The 15,702-nt window shown below is 44.8% G+C and overlaps 1 protein-coding gene across 5 annotated transcripts in view; it reads left to right on the top strand.

The window, feature by feature from the left end:
- Nucleotides 1–15,702, top strand: part of PPP2R2C (protein phosphatase 2 regulatory subunit Bgamma) — a 280,747-nt gene that overhangs the window by 66,891 nt on the left and 198,154 nt on the right. For 2 of the 5 annotated variants that reach the window (XM_045018598.1, XM_045018600.1), the window contains exons 1-2: nucleotides 10,681–10,772; nucleotides 12,557–12,716. The exons of 1 other annotated variant lie outside the window; for it this stretch is intronic. In XM_045018598.1, the coding sequence (XP_044874533.1) occupies nucleotides 12,647–12,716 (70 nt within the window). In that variant the 5' untranslated portion in view covers nucleotides 10,681–10,772; nucleotides 12,557–12,646. Of the gene's footprint in view, nucleotides 1–10,680; nucleotides 10,773–12,226; nucleotides 12,717–15,702 lie in introns of those variants that run through there. 2 more of the 5 variants (XM_045018597.1, XM_045018599.1) reach the window with 2 other exon arrangements.

The following is a 15,702-nucleotide window of genomic DNA, read 5'->3' as shown; positions in this document are numbered from 1 at the left end:
TGCTGCTTTATCCGTTTAAATCAGAGATGGAGTCTGAATAGGGCAATATGACTGTACAGTACAATATAATTTATCTGAATTTATTTAGGACAAAAAAAATCTGAAAACAATAGCTGTTGGCCTAATTGGGGGAGATATCCGGCAAGCAATTTACATCCTACTACATAAGCTAAATGTGGATAAAGGGAAAGAGTATCTGGTTCTTAAATATCCCAGTTAAATCTGGGATAAGTGTAAATTAAAAGGATTTGGGTAAATATTTTTAGTGTGTTTTTGTAACTGTGGCTCTAATTGTGTATTTTGTCCTACTTTGTTACAAGGTGTGAAGAAAAACTGGTACATTGACTCTGATGCATTTTACAATTGTTTAGGATATTAGTAAAGGGCTACTGTGATGAGCACATTATAAAATCCTATGTTTGACGAATTAAGATACTTAGGAATATTCTGCTTTTGTTATAATTTGCATAGCTTCCAGCTAAATATTTTTATTCAACAAGTTGCTTTGAACAACTCATTCTTCATAACATGTTGATGAACAGCTGTGTGGCTAAATCCCACTGAACTATGAAATTTTGAAGGGAAATTTATGTCTATGTCTTGTAGATTTAACTAATGTGTTCAAATAGAAAAAATGATTTGTATGTGAAAAGATTGTCAGCCCAAAGAGAATATTTAGGATCCAGATGCTCTTTCCTTTGGCTGAAATCAAAGTTTAATTGCTCTAATGATGATCAGATTGGGAAACTTGGAGTCATCTAATTAAATGGGACTTAGTGTATCATCTGTTCCCTATTTCAAATGTTTAGAGTTTGTCTTTCAGGGCCATATCCTGAGATCCGTTTCTAAAATACCTCCTGTTCACTTCCATGGGACTTCTGTATACGTGGCATTTAGTAATATATGGCCCTCAGTAACAGGGGCGGCTCTAGGTATTTTACCTCCCCAAGCACGGCAGGCAGGCTGCCTTCGGCGGCTTGCCAGCCGCCTGTGGGAGATTCCCAGTCCCGCAGATTTGGCGGCATGCCTGCAGGAGGTCCGTCGAAGCCGCGGGACCAGCGGACCCTCCTCAGGCATGCCGCCGAAGGCAACCTGCCTGCCGCCCTTGCGGCGACCGGCAGAGCACCCCCTGTGGCTTGCCGCCTCAGGCATGCGCATGGCGTGCTGGTGCCTGGAGCTGCCCCTGCTCAGTAAACAAAAGCCCATTAGAAAATATTTACAAGAAGGATACAGCCCTGTTTATATTCAGGGCCATATTTGAACCCTCAGTCTGGCTCTCTCCCACCTTTGCTTCCTTCACTCCTGCTCTCACGCTGCTGGGCATCTCTGGTGGAAATCCCATGATCAGGCTGACTTCCTCCTCTACAAATTCATTCTCCCCTTCTTCAGTTCTTTCCTCTTCCTAGCTAAACACCTCTACTTCTGCAACCCAATTGAATCCGATATTCTCAGTCCCTGCTGCCTTTGCAGCATGTTTGACTCACTCCTCAAGCTCTCCCCATCTCTCTGCACAAGATCTCACTGATTTGTTCCAAGAGAAAATTGACAAAATACAACATGACCTTGCCCCTCCACTCAGCTTGCCTTCCCTTCTCTTCCAACAGCTTTCTCCTCCTCCTCCTCCTCCCCTGTCACAGTTGCAGAGGTTTCTCCTTTGTTTCCCTTCTCTGTCCCCTTCCCTTGCCCCAGTGATCCCATTCCAGACAACAAAATCAAGGGGTTGGAAGTTGAAGCTAAACAAATTCAGCTAGGAAATAAGGTGTATATTTTTAACAGTGAGGGTAATGAACTACTGGAACAATTTACCAAGGATTGTGGTGGATTCTCCATCACTGGCAATATCTAAATTGAAGCTGGATGTTTTTCTAACAGATATGCTTTAGTTCAAACAAGAATTGTTTTGGAAGTTCTATGGCCTATGTTTATTCAGGATGTCCGACTAGTCACACTAGTTTCTTCTTGCCTTGGAATCTGTGAATGAATCTATTGCATCAAACATAAGTTACCTGCCTTCACCTTCTAGGCTCTTCACAGCCTATCCACATCCTACTTGTCATCTGGCATTCACTATCAAGATGGTTGATTCCTGCCTCCAGTTGGACCATGATACCATCCTCCACCACCCATTTGTTATATTTTCAAACAAGCACTTCCATGTTTGTTTCCTATATGTTCCTGGGCATAGTGGATATAAATCCTTTATTTATGCTCCTCTTTAACTGTGTTGTTTAAGGGAGTTCACTCGTGGCACCTCTATGGTTCCAACAGATGTCTATTTTGAGCAATGATTTGTTTGCTTCTGGTTAATTGGAAGTATATGAATATTATATATGTAGGGTAAAGTTCTAGCCCCATTAATGTCAATGGCAAACATCTCATTGACTTCCATGTGCCAGAATTTAGACCCAAGTGTCTAAAGATGGTGGTGGGAAGGTCCTCTTGGTTTAAGTTATACAAACTGTGGGAGTTTGAATAATTTGAAGTATAACTTTGAATGTCCATTAAAAAATTTCTAATTGTACCATAAGAGCAATGGGATGGACGTGAGCTCACAAGGTGAAATCCTGGCACCAATGAAGGTAAACTAATGCGGGGGAAATATTCAAGCTTTCTCAGATTGATTTAGGAGTATTTTATACAAAACAAATGTCATTAGTTGCAGAGTCTACTTTCTTAATTTAATGGAATGCTAGGTATAATTTCCATTTTGTTATATTTATAGGATCTGACAGTACTCTGTGAACTGTAGCTAATATTGTCATCAATATTTATGATATACTAGTTTCCTACAAATATAGAAAAATCAAAATTGCAACTTGATCTATATACTGAAATTAGATGATATTCTTCATAGTAATTGCACTTCTCATTTTTAAAGAGTCTTACAAAGAATAAACTATCAACACACCCGCGGGAGTTGAGTAGAAAGCAGCACTATAATTTAATAGGTAAAGAAATAAAGGAAGAGAGATTAAGTGACCTGACTTGAGTGACAGCAGGAGACAGTATTAGAGCAGAGGTTCTCAAATTGGGAGTGGGGGTGGGTGGGCCCTTCTTGGAGGTGGGTGCAGAATGTATTCGGGGAAGGGTGGAGTGCCAGAAGCTTTAGGGAAAAACCTTACTGTGCACATTTTACCCACAGCAATTCATAACTAGCAAAGCTGATTCCTCCAGGCATATCAGGTCCTCAGATGGCGCTGTGCATTTGACTCTAGATGGCGCTGTGCATTTTGACGGATTTCTGTTAAGCTTGCATAGTATTATGCCAAGTTGTTGCCATCTGTATGTTAATCCGTTTGCTACAATGTGGTGTGCACATTTAATTGTAAGCATGGACCACAATCACAGTTTTGCTTTTACTCTTATTACAATAGATTAATTGGCTCATTTGGGCAACAGAAAAACCCAAAACCCTCAAGCGAAAAACAAAGAAGCCAAAGCTGATTCAAGTGAAGCACTACTGTCACATATATCTGTATATGTACGTGTGGGGGTGGGGGTGGGGGGCATAGGACATAAACTACTACAGACACAAAGAAGGGGGGCACGATCAAATAAATTTTAGAACCACTGTATTAGAGGGATTAGAATTTGCTTGTTATTGTATTACAATAAGAGAGGCTGCAGTTTAGATTGGGGGATTGTGTAATAATTTAGATAGTTGTATAGCTCCCATTACTGTAGTATCTGATCTCTCTTTAATAGGAAAGGATAGGAAAGTACTATTATTTCCATTTTACAGATGGGCAACTGAGTCACAGAGAATCCAAGTGACTTGCCAAAGATGAAACGGGGAGTCTAGCTGAGCAGGGAATCACGTCTTAGATCCTGGGCTAGTTCCCTAACTGCTGGACTATCCGTCCTTGCTGATGTGCTAGGCACCGTATGAGAACCTAGCAGGAGACTGTCAGATTGCTTGAGTCCTAGTCCAGTGCTTTAACTACAAGATGACCCTTTTCTGGGGCAGACAGAAAGGTGTATATTTTATTTGTGTGCATTTTTGCAGTTCAAGGTAATTGCTAGAATGTCTGGAGACTACATTAGAACTGTTATGTCTTTGCAAGTTGGCAGTGCTGCCTGCATCATTTGTGATGTCATGCCTCAAAGTGCCATGTCAGAAGTCAGTATTTCTGTTAATGTGGTTTTAAGTGACATTTTAAATGCAGAAACAGCATTCCTGGAATGGCCACTTTAGGGTTAGTATGTTTGGTAAATACAGGAAAAATGGTCCTGTGATGGGGTAGTGCCAAGTGGTCAGCCCATCCTTCCCACGTGGCTTGACCCTTTTAAGGGTTTGGAAGGTCCCAATAGACACACATAGTGACCTAAGGGTCCTGCAAATGAATGGTGATTAGGGAAGGAGTCTGAACACAGTACCTTTAAGGGCCTGATACTTTGCAGAGGAGGCAGTGGAAGGCTCTCCTCTGACCAAACCAACTGAGAAAGAGTTGGGAGAAGGGGAGCAGCGTAAAAGCTGCCTCCTACCTCACAGTAACTGGATGCTGACAGGGGAAGGCAGGCTTGCTGAGCCCTCCAGATTGAAAGGCTACTTGGAGAGGGTGTTCAGCGGAAGGGAGTTGGCCACAACTGACTAAGGCCTTGTCTACACTACAAGACTATTTCGAATCTACTTAAGTCGAATTTGTGGATTCGACCTTATGAAGTCAAATTTGTGTATCCACAGTAAATACACTAATTCGAATTTCTGAGTCCACAGTAACGGGGCTGGCGTCGACTTTGGAAGCGGTGCACTGTGGGAAGCTATCCCACAGTTCCCGCAGTCCCCGCTGCCCATTGGAATGCTGGGTAGAGCCCCCAATGCCTCCTGGGGGAAAAATGTGTCGAGGGTGCTTTTGGGTAACTGTTGTCATTGAACCGTCAATCACGCCCTCCCTCCCTGAAAGCTCCGGCGGGAAATCTGTTCGCGCCCTTCTCTTGTCAGTTACAGCGCGTACGCCACAGCACTGCGAGCATGGAGCCCGCTGCGATCATCGCTGCACTTATGGCCGTTGTCAACTCCTCGCACCTTATCGTCCACATCTTCCACAGTCAGCTGCTGAGAAATCGGGCGAGGAGGCTCCGGCAGCGCGGTGAGAACAGGAATTCACAGAGTGGCGCAGACCTCTCACAAAGCAGGGTACGCCGCGCCGTGGAGATCATGGTGGCAATGGGTCAAGTTCATGGTGTGGAACGGCGATTCTGGGCCCGGGAAACAAGCACGGACTGGTGGGACCGCATAGTGCTGCAGGTCTGGGATGAATCACAGTGGCTGCGAAACTTCAGGATGCGTAAGGGCACTTTCCTTGAACTCTGTGACTTGCTGGCCCCTGCCCTGAAGCGCCAGGACACCCGGATGCGAGCAGCCCTGAGTGTGCAGAAGTGAGTGGCCATAGCCCTCTGGAAACTTGCAACGCCAGACAGCTACCGGTCAGTAGCGAACCACTTTGGCGTGGGCAAATCTACCGTTGGGGTTGCTGTGATTGAAGTAGCCCACGCAATCGTTGAGCAACTTCTCTCAAAGGTAGTGACTCTCGGAAACGTCCAGGACATCATAGATGGCTTTGCCGCGATGGGATTCCCAAACTGCGGTGGGGCTATAGATGGGACTCACATCCCTATCCTGGCACCAGCCCACCAGGCCAGCGAGTACATTAACCGAAAGGGCTACTTTTCTATGGTGCTGCAAGCACTGGTAGACCATAGGGGACGTTTTACCAACATCTTCGTTGGGTGGGCGGGCAAGGTTCATGACGCGCGTGTGTTCAGGAACTCTGGTCTGTTTAAACGCCTCCAGGCAGGTACTTTCTTCCCGGACCACAAAATAACGGTTGGGGATGTGCAGATGCCTACAGTGATCCTCGGGGACCCAGCCTACCCGCTAATGCCCTGGCTCATGAAGCCCTATACAGGCCCCTTGGACAGAGAGAAGGAACTCTTCAACTACCGGCTGAGCAAGTGCAGAATGGTGGTGGAGTGTGCTTTCGGACGTCTCAAGGGGAGATGTCGGAGCTTACTGACTCGCTCGGACATCAGCGAAAAGAATATCCCCGTAGTTATTGCTGCTTGCTGTGTGCTATACAATCTCTGTGAGAGCAAGGGCGAGACCTTTTTGTCCGGATGGGAGGTTGAGGCAAATCGCCTGGCTGCAGTTTACGCTCAGCCAGACACCCGTGCCGAGAGAATATCCCAGCGGGAAGCGCTGTGTATCCGGGAGGCTTTGAAAGCAAGTTTCCTCGGAGAGCAGGGTAACCTATGACTCTCCACTTGCTTTCAAGAGAAACTGACCCTGGGCCTGTGTCTGTATGTGTCGATTTCGATCTGCGGTTACATACCCCGTTCTCCAAGTTTCCCCCACTTCCAAAGCACGTTTTAAAGCAAATTAATTGTTACGCTCATTATTAATAAATCTTTGTTTTACTTTGCATTTCTGTTCAGGTGTTGAAACATGGACGCATACTGTGCTGGGCACGGTGTGCACTGATGTACAGACCGCTTGTTCCATAGAGGAATGACATCCTCCTGCTCCTACATAGGTCTCTGGGGTGGGGGACGGTTGCAAGTGGTTGTGCATGAAGGGGAGGGTTTGCAGGAAGGGGCGAGTGGTGCCTTCTTTGGATAGGGGTTTGGATGACGGCAGTGGGCTGCGGGTTTGGGTGTAGGAAGGGGTGAGGGGTGTGGGGGAAGGGTGAGTATCTGTCCGTGGATGAGGGCTCTTGTTGGGGCTCAGGGCAGCGGAGAGGCTCGTTGCTACGGTGGAAGTGCATGGTAAGGGCAGCGTGCCTTAACATTAAGGGGGTGGCAGGCGCTAGGACCCTGGACAAGCATACACATCACAGAATGACCCGGGGCAGCATACACCACACAGAGTGACCCTGGTGCCTACTGACTGCAGTGTGTGTGTGCCCTGCAGTTGATCATGCCCCCAAGTCTGTACCCTGGTAATGTAGGCTATACCGTGCAATTATAAATCCCCTCCCCGCCCCCCTACACAAAAAAATCCTCTGACACGAAAGACGTGACCGAAACAGTGAATAACAGCAAACAGCTTTTAATAATCTAATACACAGTGGGGGGATGAAACTTGGATTTGGGACTGGGTGAGCCTGTAAGGGAAGCACTTCTACAAATTTATAGCGTGAGAGGTGTGTGGTACATTAGCGCTATGCAGTGGTGCAGTGACAGTTCTCACGGCCCCTACCGCCCCTCCGTCTTGTACTTTTGGGTGAGGGGGGGCAGGACTTCTTGGCGGGGGAGGGCGGTTGCAGATACACTGCAGGGGGGCTCTGTCCTCCTGCCTGCGGTCCTGCAGAACATCAACAAGGCGCCAGAGCGTGTCCGTTTGCTCCCTCATTAGCCCAAGCAGCGTTTGAGTCGCCTGCTGGTCTTCCTGCCGCCACCTATCCTCCCGTTCGATGTGTGTGCGATACTGTTGACATAGGGTCTCCCTCCACTGTCTCTGCTCTGCCGCCTCGGCTCTGGAGCAGGCCATCAGTTCCGCGAACATCTCATCCCTAGTCTTTTTCTTTCGCCGCCTAATCTGCGCCAACCTCTGCGAGGGGGATGCCGGGGCAGTCCGGGAAAGACCCGAAGCTTTGTGATGGGAAAAGTAACTGATTTCCTTGAACAGATACATGTTTGCGAACAGTGAACACAGTCTAGTCAGTTTCTCTGAACAAGACCATACAGGGCAACAAGTCTCACGAGATCTCAGGACAAGTTCGAGATTTCGGAATACGCTCTCATTGGCTGCGGCATTGCACAGGAGAGCGGACAAGTGGGGAGAGACAGCTGAATCCGTCTAGCAGACAGTCCTGGTAAGCCTTACAGTACATTCTGCTTATCAGTTAATGGATAGCTGTGCCCTCCCGCTAAAGGCAATCTGGAAATCATATACTCTGACCCTTTTCCAGCCACTCCCGCCAGTGCACGGGAAAGATCAATGTATGCTTTTCCTATGTGGCCTACAACACGTGGCTGTTAAGCGAGGGTCATTGTTATGCAAAGTAAAAGTCAACCATTCACAACAGTAACAATACACTAATTGCCCTAATTAGATGCAGCATTTCACGAACGAGATCACCCTGATGCGGGTCCCTCGGAGTCACAAAGAGCGGATGCTAAGGGAAGCCCTGCAGAGACCAGGACCATATGCGGCCATGCTTGTGGAGGCGATGATTCCCATCTACATAAGGATGTCCTGTCGCGGAAGAGTGTGCTTCCACGGAGCACCCAACAAGGCACCTCTCCCCAGGAACCTCCTGCGGAGGCTTTTCGAGGACCTAAATGAGACCTTTCTTGAATTGTCCCTGGAGGATTATTGTTCAATCCCTATATGTGTGGACCTACTTTTCATATAGTTTTTCATTGAAAATTTTATATATAGTATTTCTATTTTTTTATACCTGTTTTATAAAAAATAAATGTTTACATGTTTATAGCACTTACCGCCTGATCCTTCCCCTGATTCAGAGTCCGGGTTAACGGCCGGGGAGGGTTGGTAGGGGATCTCTGTGAGGGTGATGAAGAGATCCTGGCTGTCAGGGAAAGCGGTATTGTGTTGGCTGTCGCCTGCGCCGTCCTCCACAGACCCTTCCTCATCGGCGAACATCGAGGAGGAACTGTCCAGGTTCACTATGCCATCCACTGAGTTCACGGTCACTGGTGGGGCAGTGGTGGCAGACCCACCTAGAATGGCATGCAGTGCCTCGTAGAAGCGGCATGTCTGGGGCTGGGCTCCGGAGCGTCCGTTTGCTGCTCTGACTTTTTGGTAGCCTTGTCTCAGGTCCTTGATTTTCACGCGGCACTGCATTGCATCCCGGCTGTATCCTTTCTCTATCATTGCTTTCAAGTATCAGAGGGGTAGCCGTGTTAGTCTGGTTCTGTAGAAGCAGCAAAGAATCCTTTGGCACCTTATAGACTAACAGACGTTTTGTAGCATGAGCTTTCGTGGGTGAATACCCACTTCTTCGGATGCAAGTGTATTCACCCACGAAAGCTCATGCTACAAAACGTCTGTTAGTCTATAAGGTGCCAAAGGATTCTTTGCTGCTTCTATCATTGCTTTGGAGACCTTCTCGAAGGTCTTTGCATTCCGCTTGTTGGAGCGCAGCTCCGACAGCACAGACTCCTCGCCCCACACATCGATCAGATCCAGGACTTCCCGGTCTGTCCATGCTGGGGACCTCTTTCTATTCTTGGATTGGCCGGACTCCTCTGCTGGAGAGCTCTGCATCGTTGCAGGTGCTGCGGAGCTCGCCCCGATGTCCAGCCAGGACGTCAGATTCAAAGTGCCCAGACAGGAAAAGGAATTCAAATTTCCCCGGGGCATTTCCTGTGTGGCTGGTCAGAGAATCCAAGCTCCGACTGCTGTCCAGAGCGTCAACAGAGTGGTGCAGTGTGGGATAGCTCCCGGAGCTACTAAGTTCGATTTGCATCCACACCTAGCCTAATTCGAGCTAGCCATGTCGAATTTAGCCTTATTCCACCTGTCGGGGTGGAGTACCGAATTCGAACTAAAGAGCCCTCTAGTTCGAATTAAATGGCTTCCTGGTGTGGACGGTTGAGCGGTTAGTTCGAATTAACGCTGCTAAATTCGATTTAAAGTCCTAGTGTAGACCAGGCCTAAGCTAAGACAAGAGGCCTTTGATACAACCTCAGTCCCAGAGAGAGAGAGAGCTGAGGGGAACTGCTGTTTGAGGGAGAGAGATACTGACTGTCTTAAGGCAACAGGCAGAGAGCTGCTAACCGTATGATCCATCTGCCACAGGGAAGAGCTGAGACTGGCTTTTAGAAAACACTTACGTAATTGGTCCCAGGAGAAGCTGTGAGGAACTGCAAAGTCACATTGGGGGCAGCCATCTGTAGATCTTGTGGAGATACCAATGAGCGAGGTAAAGGTAGGAGCAGCCCAGGGAAAACAGTGGAGGAACTGAAGGAATGGTGCTTAGCTGCCTAAACCCAGAGGGGAGGGTGGGCCTGGGTTTCCCTTTCTCTCTCTTCCAGTGGGTGTTAAGAGTAAAAGAAGCCAAGAACAGCAAGTGCCTGATAGAGGCCAGGTGATGGACTTGGAAGACATTAGGTTTTAAGTTTCCTGTATCTGGACTTTTCTGTTATCCCTGGAAGGGGAATGGATTGAGCAGTGACGTGGCCGGAGGTCTAGGTTGAGCACCATGACAGACTGTTGTGGCACCTGTAACCGGGTCCTTTCCTGGGCCACCCCCTTTGCTGAGCTCTGTGCTCCCTCAATAAAGCACTGTGAGGCTTTTCTTGCTGCAGCACCCGTGGCTTTTATTTATATACAGTTCCCACCACCAGCGATACTATTTACAAATACACACAGGTCTTCCTATCTCCTCTGTTACAGGAAGTCTCCCTTCAGCCTGGAGACTGTCCCTTCCCTGGCCATTCCCCCCTTGCAGTGGCTGCCAGCCAGCCTTTATAGCTCTTCAACGAGCAGGGCCACAGGTGCAGCCAGTTCCAGAGGCCAGGCACCAGACTTCTCCCCAGCCCCAATTTATTTCTCCTGATTGGGGCTGGCTGAGCAGGAGCTAATTAGGTGCCTTTGCACCAGCACCCTGCTACACACCAGAACAACGACATGGGGCACTGGAGCTGAAGAAGCCCTGCAACACTGCACCCAGGCATGCAGCAGTGCTCTAAAGGTGGGAGGCATGATGACAAGTCTATACAGTGATAGGTGGTAACTTCAAAACACAAGCAGCAAATATCTCCATCTCTGCTTGAAGCACTGTTCTTCTACCTGAAATTTGAAGGTACAATGTTTGCTCTGCAATGCTGATTATAACATGAGGTTGTGCTGTACGTGTGTTTAATCAATGATAAGGTGAAGTATCTGTCTTCATTTCATTTACTCAGTGCTGAAATCTTTAGAACCCTATGATTAATATTATCTATCCTAGTGATCCCAAACTGGCTTATATAGCACTAATCTTTCTGCTTACTTTATATGGCCCCTATCAGAGTGTTGTCAGAGGCCATCACAGACTGTTAATGAATTTATCCTGAACAACCATCCTGTTAGTTATAAAAGAAGAGCTGAGATGCAGAGACCTTACCAGGATTTGTCCAAGGTCACACAAGAAGTCTGTGGCAGTTCTGAGAACTGAACTCCAATTTCTTTTGTTTTAAGTCCAATGACTAAACCACAAGACTGTCTCTCTGCCGTAATAGTACTTCAAGGCTTTTGTGACTGGTGTTCCCTCTTTCCTCTTCCTACACTAATAGTGGACCCTGGTGCACTGCCATTTGTCTTAATCAGATCTGCATATTTCAAACCATAGTGTGCTAGCACTGCTTCAAATATTAGTCTTTTAAAACAAGCACCTAGTTAGTACATCGAAGAGCTTGGTCTGGTGAACTGGTAAGATTGCCCAAAAGTTTGAGGAACGTGGCTGGTCCGCTCACTTGAAAGAGTTCAGTAACATGAATCTCTGTAACTACACTTGTTTAAAAGGCTTTGGCAAAAGTCTTTTATTTTTATGTTTATTTTACATTACAAATGAATGATATTTCAGTGACACTTCTCTTCCTTCTGAAGAGGCTCATTCCCGGCATTCCTTTCTCTGAGTGAGGGGAAAAATACAGTGGGTAAGAACAGCAGCATTAAGGAACTCCCTCCATATGTGTAATCTGCAAGCATTGCCTGTATCCACCTCCCCCTACCTGTACTATCAAGTTGCTAAGAAACCTGAGATTGTTTTCTGTTCCTTCTTGCTTTTGATTCTTTCATACATTATAATTTACCTTTTAGTACAGAACTGTGGCACGTAAACTCTATATATTGGGTTTATTTTACCTCCATATTTTCCTTAGATTTCCTAATCTTTTAACAATTTTTCATAGGCAGCTTTTGGAAGTTCACTGGTGTTTATACATACTGACACTGAATGATTGTTGCTTTTGCTGATTTTGATAGTATTGACCAGTACCAAATTGTACCTTCATGCTAGTGTGGAATATGTGTCAATGCAAACCTATTTAAGCAGCCTGAAGTTCCCTTCCCCCCTATTTAAATTTTTCATTGCCCATCTCACCAGCAGAAGAGCTAAAATAATTACCTGCAGTCTCATTTTTCACTTTACTACATGCAGATGTTGTGTGGTTGGGTAGTGAGAAGCTGACTGGGAGGGGCCTGCTCTGATGCAGCATAGGCATATGACAGCAGTAGCAGCAACAGCAATCACAGAGCTTCACCGGGCAGCCTTTGCTGCAGTACGCTGATTGCCACTTTCTTAGCATCCGGCAAGATTCCACAGCAGCAAGCACTTGGAGCAGACTCTGCAGGGGAGCTTGTTTAAGGAGTACGTGACTAAAGAATTGGGTTATTCTTTAACTGCAGGAGAAGTGCCTGTAGTTTTTCCACACAGATCACCTCCTGGGGTTTTTGCATTCTTAATTTATTGGAGCTTTTGTCCCCCTTTCTTTTTTTGCAATTATTCTTATTACTTATTTATTATTCACCCCCCAAATCTGTGCTGCATCACTAGCTCTCATTATGCTGTGCTCAGTAGCCCAGTCTGTTCTCCGCCTCTGCTAGGCAGTGGCAGCATGGATGGTGCTCTTGTGACGACCTCTGCTGATTCTATCAGTCCACTGCGGATAGGCATGCTGAGTAATCCTGCTGTAAATGGGCGAGGACACGGACACACGAAAAATTAACCACAGCTTTCTTCGAGACCACAACTATGTGACCGAAGGTAACATAAATGTTGTCATTATTCTCTTCGTCTGCTCTTGACTGTCTGTGCTTTCCAAGCAAAGAATGCACTGCATGGTTGGATGTGTGTGTTAAAAAAATTGTGTGTAGTAGATGGTGCAGAATCAGTTTGGATTTGTTAAATCCACAGGGTATTCTGTCATGCTACCACAGTATACTGACCTACATGGGTTAGAGAGGGTGTTATCAATCTGCGCTAGTGAAGTATGCAGTACCTAGCATTGCATGCCTAGCAGATGCACTGGAAAAGATCAGAGACAAGTGATTTTTTTTTAAAAAGACTTGTTAGCTCAAAACTCAAAAATAATCTGTAATGTTAACTGTATTGGTAGTTTACTGAAGGATGTGCATCTAATTTTGACAGTTGTATCAGAACATCACAGAAATTGCTGTGTTGTTTGTTTCCTTAAACAGTATAAATCTAGAAGCAATATGTATACATCATCTTTGGAATACTAGTGGCTTCCTCCCAGCTTCTATGTACATGCAAAGGATTAAAGGAAAAGAGAGAACTGCAGTTTGAGTCTTCCAATGGCTGGTAGCTTGTTACATAAAAGAGGATGCACCTGCAGGTGACAGATATTTTACACTGAGAGCCAACTTACCTTCCAGCCAGGTACATAGCTTGGGTCGTGATACTGTACAGCTTCATGTTTCATTGCTGAAAAGTTGGTTGTAACAATAGGCCATCATGATATTGCTTGAACAGAGGAAATATATGCTTATTTGTAGATCATGGACTTCTAAATATGTATTTGTGTGTGTGGTTTTAACAGTGTTTTGCAACGGTATTGTAAGTGTAGCCTTGTGTAATAGGAGCATATTTAACATCATGTTCAATCAATACCACTTGAGACTGAATCTCTGGGTTGTGTCGTCATTTGATCAGTGTTAGTCATCTAATGCTGTCATGCTGCATCCTGAAATTTGATCAGCTGAGAATAGCTTGATTATTTGTGATTTGCATTTTTTTTCAGGATGCAGAGCACAGCAGGATTATTTATCTGCACTAGAAATACAAAGCAGATTTTCAAAGAGAAAATAATAAAACGCTGTGCTTGTTCTCTATAAGCAGTACCATTGGCCAGTATAATCATTTGGTAATCTTGCCTGTAGGGTATTTCGTGCTTTTTGGTTCATGTTTTCTTGCATTCTTTCTTGGTTGTTTTTTTTTTGGATCATGTTTTGTTGTTTATAAGGTGCTTTATGATTTACTTTTTTTGTTTTTACTCTTGAGCTGTGATTGCTTAAAATAGCATTTGACAAAACTTTCTCTCTTAAATGTATACCAGAGTTACAAAGATGTACAGCATGACTTCTGCAGTGAATTACGTGTTGAGGTTTTAATGCATGTTTGGTGCACTTGTGAGCCTTTGTTTGGATGAAGACTGCAAGAAGACAGGGTACATTTTAACATGTTTAATAGTTTTGGAAACTTGAAGGAAATAATCCCTTTGGATTTTGTAAATAACATTTGTAAAATATGTTTGCGTGTTGCAATATGGGGATTTAAAAAAATTATATCTAGTCAGCATTGCTGTATACACTGCTGACTCACTTTTTGGCTCTGGCTCACTTTTTAGCTTCAGTTGATATTCAGAGCAGAAGGTAGTAATGCTCTTCCATGATTGTTAGGTGTGGACTGACCTGCCTGAATCAGATCAGAACAACCCTCGAACAGGAGTGTCAGCTGTAGCTATATTGTCTTTATGACCAGAAATCCGGATGACACATTTTGTTGATTGAACCTGAGGAGTGGTGGAGCAGAGGAAATCTTGTGTTAGGGAAGTGTTGCTTCAGCAGCTCCATCTAGTGTAACACATTTCAGGGGAAAAGACTGAATTAGGAAAAACTGACATACAACTCTTCTCTCCTCCATTATCTCATAAACTTCACACCTTGGAGATCATAACACACATTAAAAGACCACACAGGTCAATAGCAGGAAGTAAGGAATAAGGTTTTCTTCTCTGAAATCCACCATGCTCTTGAGGATACCTTCAGTTTTAAAGTCCCATTAAAAAGAACCACCAGTAATTCTAATCTCTCAATAATGCAACTTTGCTAGAAAATATACTGGGGTATGAAGAAGTATTTGTTTATTCAAAGATTTTGATCATTGAAATAGCCTCCTAAGATAACATTTCTCCTTCATAAAAGTCCCAGGGGAACAGCAATCATCACACATTATCCTATCACACTTCAGTATTATGCATAAATTAATTAACACTGAACATTCAGGCAAAGAAATAGAATTAGCATTGCTTATATTTTGGCATACAATTTTGTTTTGGCATAAAACAACTCTTGGGTTTTCTTTGATAGGGTGTAAATACAAATTTCCTGTTATCCACCCCCCCTGCCATGAAAGTAGATCAAAGCAGAGGTTTTGTGATCCCGTTGATTTTAAAATAAACAAGTCTTGCTTTTTATTCATAACAGTTTTTAAAATTACCTATTGTTTTGATATGTTTGAGTCCACATGTAACTTAATTTTTTTCTCCTGCACTCAGACATTTAAAACTGCTGTAAGAGACTCCCTCAATCTTCACTTCTATGCCTGCCATGCCATACAGCAAACTAAATTCATTTCCAGAAATAAGGCATTTCTGACGTCTTATTTACTTTTCCCTCTCCTTTCCTTAGGGAAAATAAATCAACAATCAAGAGGACACCTGAAGTTAATTACGGCATTGTTTCACACACACACCCATTTCAGTGCATGGATAACAGTACTAATATAAAGCTAAATGACCATCTGATATCCAAATCCATACCTTATACAAAAATGATGTGCTAAATCTGGCTCATTCTACTCATGCTAGTGGACCAGTTGATTTCAGTGGTACAATTTGCATGAGTAAAGCACACAGGATTTGAGCATATACTTTTTCTACTTGTAATGCCAAGGTAGCTCTTCCAAGCAGCTTTGTTTATACATCATTTATTTACTTTGGAGTTATCTG

Source organism: Mauremys mutica, chromosome 5, assembly GCF_020497125.1.
Source record: "Mauremys mutica isolate MM-2020 ecotype Southern chromosome 5, ASM2049712v1, whole genome shotgun sequence".
Lineage (NCBI taxonomy): Eukaryota > Metazoa > Chordata > Testudines > Geoemydidae > Mauremys > Mauremys mutica.
This window is presented reverse-complemented; position numbering and strand designations above follow the sequence as displayed.